Source organism: Blastomyces gilchristii (genome assembly GCF_000003855.2).
Source record: "Blastomyces gilchristii SLH14081 genomic scaffold supercont1.4, whole genome shotgun sequence".
Lineage (NCBI taxonomy): Eukaryota > Fungi > Ascomycota > Eurotiomycetes > Onygenales > Ajellomycetaceae > Blastomyces > Blastomyces gilchristii.
This window is the reverse complement of record NW_003101679.1, coordinates 2225430-2231523: the sequence shown is the minus strand read 5'-3', so window position 1 is coordinate 2231523 and position 6094 is coordinate 2225430. Positions and strand designations below refer to the sequence as shown.

The following is a 6094-nucleotide window of genomic DNA, read 5'->3' as shown; positions in this document are numbered from 1 at the left end:
CTATTATTATATTATTATATGATTTCTGATTTTTATTACTATTGTACAATTCTGATAATAATCACTCTTCTTTTATTCTTCTGAGTAGAAAGTGAACTTCTTTAAATCTAGTTCACTGCTCTTATCTTCTTTCTCACATCTCATCTGTTCACATACATAGCATTCACTTGAGTGTGAAGTTTTTCCTAATAAGTGAAGCAGTATCAATCAGATGCTCTTTCACTCATCACTCTTCATATACTATCTTTTGAGACATTTTTAGAATCACACTGATATGATAACTATAAATTGTTTTGTAGATAGAATTATCAAACTCTGAAGAAGCCTGCACTTCTCACCAGTTTTTAGACATGCTATCAGATGTGATTCAAAGATTGCTTGAGTCAGTGTATGATTACAGGTGTATACTGGCTTCTTATATATATTATACTAAATTAATTAGTGGCCGCTATGACCCCTCTACATTTTGTAAGCATGTTCGGAAGCGGCCGCGTTATTATTCGGCGGTTGTACATTCTGTTGAGGGTCCCGCGGTTGATCGGCCCTTCTACCAGCAGTGCGCTAGTGGTGATCGAGCTCTTTTGCCCCAGTAGCCTACAGGTTATGACACTGTTAAGCATGAGCCCTGCTGTGATCAACATGCATGAATTCAATTCCAGAATGAACTTAAAAATTGTCAACAAATACTCTGAACATTTAACAGTGCTAAGAGACATCTCAGAAGTGTGTCCTAGAAGTCTCTTGAGCCCTAGAACTGAGTGAGTTCACTAAGAGAAGTCACTGTGAGAAGTTACTGAAGAGAGCCACTCAGAGAAAGTACTGTACTCTGTGATAGCTGGTTTGAGAGGGGGTGTTGAGAGTCCTGTGGTTGATCGGCCCTTCTATCAGCAGTGCGCTGGTGGTGATCGAGCTCTTTTGCCTCAGTAGCCTACACATTCTTCCAAACCACACAGTTTTGTATAAATCACTGATAGAAGTTAGCAAATCTGATAAAGTTTTGTATATCTTTCACAGTACACAGTGCTTTCTATTCAAGAATAGCAGAGATCTTCTCAGCATTTATTTGAATTCTCTTACCAGCTTCTATAATAAAGTCTAGATATTTTGTAATTTTAACTTCGAAATTACACTTATCTATATCTATCAGTAGTTCTGCTTCTTGTAGTTGTTGTAATACTCTTTACACATATTCTTGATATTATTTTCTGAACTCATCAGTGAAGATGAGAATATCATTGAGATACACAGATACAAATTTATCAAGAAAGTTTTAGAGTGCTCAGTTAATATACTTCTGAAATATACTGAAGATATTAGTCAGTCTGAAAGATGTGACTATTCATTTAAAGAGGCTATCTTATGTTCAGAATGCTGTAAGCCACTCATCTTTTTCAGCAATATAAATCTTATAAAACATAGTCATAACATCTAGTTTTATAAATCATTGAGCTTATTCAATGCAAGTGAGAATTTCATTGATAAGAGATAAAGAATAACAGTCTTTCTTTGTTAATCTGTTCAGTTCTCAATAGTTCACACAGCATTGAAGTTTTTTATCTGATTTATTTGCAAAGAGAATAGAAGCTGCAGCAGAGAAGTTACTAATATATATAAATTCTTTATTCAACAGATTATTGAGTATCTTTCAAAGAAGAAGTAGTTCATCTCAGAATATATTATAAAGAGAGTCTCATGATGATTCAGAGTTCTTATCATTCTTCTTTTTCAACTTAATACTGTGGTTCACTTCTGAACCTTGTAAGAGAGGTAGATTTTTAATATTATTATCTTGTTAAAAGATATGTAGATATTCATGATATTATTAAGAGAGTTTTGTATGAGAATCTGTTATTATAGTATAGAATAACTTCTCTAGAGCTTTCTTAATATTGACCAGACTGATAAAATAGATTATCACATAATTCTGCTATAAGTGACTTTGTTAGTGATCTTATCAATGACTTCTTTTTCAGAGTATTTCATAAGTCTTGACAGAGATCTGTGTAAGGTTCATAGTCTTATAAATATCATCTTTGTAAATTCTATTATTGTTAGAGAATATTAAGCTCCTGTTTCAAGTGTTCAATAAAATGTGTTATTCAGATAGTTAGACAAGTTCTAGTATAAGATTATAGTTAAGATTATTAACTTTCTATATATAAGCATCTTCATATTAATGTTCTCTGATATCTATGTTTAGTTTCATCATGTGACAAGTGTGAATGTCTTTTAAATCATCAAATTCTTCAAGAAGTTGAGGTTTTAATAAGAGAAAACACTGAAGATTATAATATCTTATAACTGAAGATTTAATCATTGTATAATAATCTAGACTGCTGTTTATCATAACTTTCATATTATACATATTATCTATCACAGTAGATACAAGAATCATGTTCATTGTCATTTTCTCTTTAAATTATTATTATTCAATCTCTTCAAGCTTCTGTTTATAAATTTAAACAGAAGCTAATCTTTTCTCTGTTTCATTGAGATATTCTCATAGTTATCTTCTGAATCTTTCTTCAATGTAATGTGATTGATATGAATTGCTGATATTAATCTTTCTTTTGAGTGAGAAGATACATAGACTGATCAGAAGTTGACAGTGATATGTTCTGATCAGTTACAGTTAATACATATTTCATATTAATATTAATCAGTGACTTCTTCAGAAGTGATCTCAGAGACTCAGAAACTTATTCAGATAGTGAAAACTCTTGTTTATGTATAGATATTTAAGTCTACTCAATTCATGATATCTGCATTATTATTATTCTTTGATACAGATGTATGAGTGACTGAGATATAATGTCTTCTGCTACTGTTCTGTATACTCTTAAGCTTAGTGAGATGATTATTCAATGTTCAGAGTTGTATGTAGAAGTCTTTATAAGTCTGATCTTTATCTATGCTTATAAGAGTCTGTAAAAGTTTGAAAGTTAGTGTCTTCTTAAGCATGCTAATCTTCAATTAATTTTCTCAAGATTGATTATCTGCTTCTAGAATCTTGATATTGAAATCAGAGATAAATGTTATAACAGAAGTATTTCTCTGTTAAATACTCTGTAATCAATCTAATATCTTCTGTTGCATAGCAGTGTCTCAGAACAGAACATTGAGATGTTTGATAATATTATCAGATATATGTAACACTGATTCACATGTCTTCATTCATGAATAAAACTTCTGTCTTATACAGTTCTTCAATTAATCATTAATATATCAATCTTAATTAGTTAATAAACTGATGATATCTTCATCTACACTTAGTTTCACAAGCATTTCTAATCTTCATAATGAGTAGAGAGTGAGATTGAAAGTATTGAAATATACAGAAGCATCTAAGCATTTCTTCAGCATTTATATTATATTCATATTTAATTCTGTCAGTGTTAAGATTGTCTGCGTAGAAGTTTCTTATTCAGATAATTATTGAATTTCTTTGTATTAGTATTATTGAGTTGCATGTATATCAGCTATCTGCTGTTTTTATAATTTCAACATTGCTCAGAGTCACTGTAGCACTGCATCTATACTTGTGTTTAAGAGTTCTCTCATATCATTAGTAGACATAGCTATATTATTTATTGAATGTGTGATATCTGCGAAATCAGAAGAAGTGTAATTGTATAAATATCTTATATATCTAAGATATCAGAACTCTCAGATTTTTTACTGACATTCTCTTTGTGAGATCTTGTTACAGAGTCAGAGTGACTGATAAGCAAGCTTCTATTTAGAAACTCAGTGTTCACTTAACTGTTTAATTATTTCTCTATTTCTTATGTATTATTACATGTTTGAATATCTCAATAGATAATTGTTTCTAATGAGGAGATGATGAATGTTTTTCAAGTGTAAGAGATCTATGCTGAATAAATTGATATAATATATAGATCTTATAATACAAAAGTGGAAAATGTTAGAGAAGAAAAGAAAGAGAAAGTGTGAGAATTAATGATCACAGTGAATATTTATATGTGTATATAATGAAGCTTTGAGGTGGAAGAATAGAAATTCTGTGAGTTTTTCAGCTGAGGATTAGCAACTGAGAATCGGAGTTCTAGAGTGAAAGAATAGAAATCTATAAAGTGTAATGAAATAGTCTATATAATTGATCAGGCGCAGCCCGCTACAATCTAAAATATTTATACTACTTTAGAGAGCTTTATTTATACTATGAGTGATTCTATGAAATAGTCAGATTACTTTAGTAAATAAAGAATAATTATAAATTACTGATCTGAATCTTTCTATGTAATTATAAAGAATGATTACAGACTATAAACATCTTTATTCTATAATTTTACAGAGTTAATAAAAGAATAGAAAATTTCTTACAACTCTACAGTGTCAAAGAATGATGATTTATAAGAATAAGTAAAAGATTAACTTATAAATGCTTCTCTTTGATGAGAATGATTTCACAGAAAGTGATTTATCTATGAAATAAATCTGTGTAATAGTTACATAAGAATCTTGCAGTAAAATGATTGAAGATTAACTGAAATTCTTTAAATTAAAAGATGTAGAATGAATCTGTGTGATAATTATATAAGAATCTTATAAAAACAATTAAGAGTTAACTGACACTCTTCTCTATAAAAGATGTAAGATGAATTTGTATAATAGTCAGAGAAAGATCTGCAGACTATAAAGAATCTTATAGAATAAGAAACTGAGTGATAGATAATTTTCTCTTTATAATAATAAGAGATTTTTCCTCACTGAGATTTTTTATAGATATAAAGAATTTTTAGTGAGTATCACTGCAGTACTGACTCTGATTCTATGAAATTACTTAGTGAAAGACTTTATAGATAAAGTCTTAGAAAGAGAGAAATATGTAAGAAATTCTACTTCTTATAAATTCTTTATCTCTGTTTCTATCTCTTATATAATTAATAGAGTTAGTGACTCTTGACTATACATAACTATATAGACTGAAGTCTGTGAATGCTATTTATAACTCAGCTTAAATACTATTATATATTTAATTTCTACATTTTATCTTTCTACTGTGAATACTTCTAGTAGTTAACAGTACATATTATGTGAAGCTGTAAACACCTGAATAATCGCCTGCAAGCACTTATTCTTACAGAAATATACACATTGAAAGAAGAATATTAAGATGAAGAAATAAAGAGATAAAAAAATTAATGAATATTATAAGTGATTTTTCATTATTATATATTTTCCAGTCAATTTTTATACCTGTACTTAATTTAAAGACGAATTTTATATATAGTATTTTGTATAGTTACTCTGATAACTGAGAGTATCAGATCATGTGATCTGGCTTACTAATTCTTTCATTATATGATGTCACTTCTTACAAGCTAGTAATCTTTTAATTAAGCAAGTTTTACATGTTTCACATATAATTAATGAGAAGTGACATGACTAGAAATAAAAACTATTAAAAAAACTTAGTTCAGTTAATTTGAGAGAATTTAAATAGAAGTAATCATGATTTTCAATAGAGAATAATATCAGTGAATAAGACAGTTTTTAGAATTAATAATTATATAAATTGAATTCAGTGATATCATTAATATGATAATTGATTTTTTCAGTTTATAACTTATTTACAGTGATTTCACTATTCATTCACTATTATACTATGATTTATGGCTCAGTGACCGTGTCGCTGATTGAAATGGTGAAACAACCATAATCCGGTCGTGTAATAACCCTACGTTCTTCTGATAGTTATGGTCTGTTACATGATCTCATGTGATGTCATGTGCATCTCTTTGAATTTAGATGGGATTGAACAGCTGGCTCTGCGGCCTGTATGGCTCTAATTAATCTCGATAATGGGGATAGAGGGGATACGGGGAGGAAGAGGGGGGAAGGGGGAGAGGTGGTGGCGGTAGTAGAGAGGTAGGGGGTTGGAACGGGTGGAAGGGGCGGTAAGAGGGGGGTAGGGTAGAGGCCTGCAGTGCGGTAGAGTGCTGGTGGACAGGACTGTGTAGATGTAGAGAGATAATGGTAGAGGGACGCTCTGAAGCGGTAAACCTTGGTGGGTAGAGTCGGATCGAGTGGCAGACATCGGCAACGAGTAGGAGGGTATGAGGAGAGGGGG

General features: G+C 30.6%; 1 protein-coding gene across 1 annotated transcript; it reads left to right on the top strand.

The window, feature by feature from the left end:
- Nucleotides 1-474: 474 nt before the first annotated feature.
- On the top strand, nt 475-762 carry BDBG_02887 (uncharacterized protein; the record flags this gene model as incomplete). Its single annotated transcript, XM_002626664.2, has 1 exon — nt 475-762. The coding sequence occupies one exon, from the start codon at nt 475-477 to the stop codon at nt 760-762; it is 288 nt and encodes a 95-aa protein (XP_002626710.2).
- Nucleotides 763-6094: the final 5332 nt, after the last annotated feature.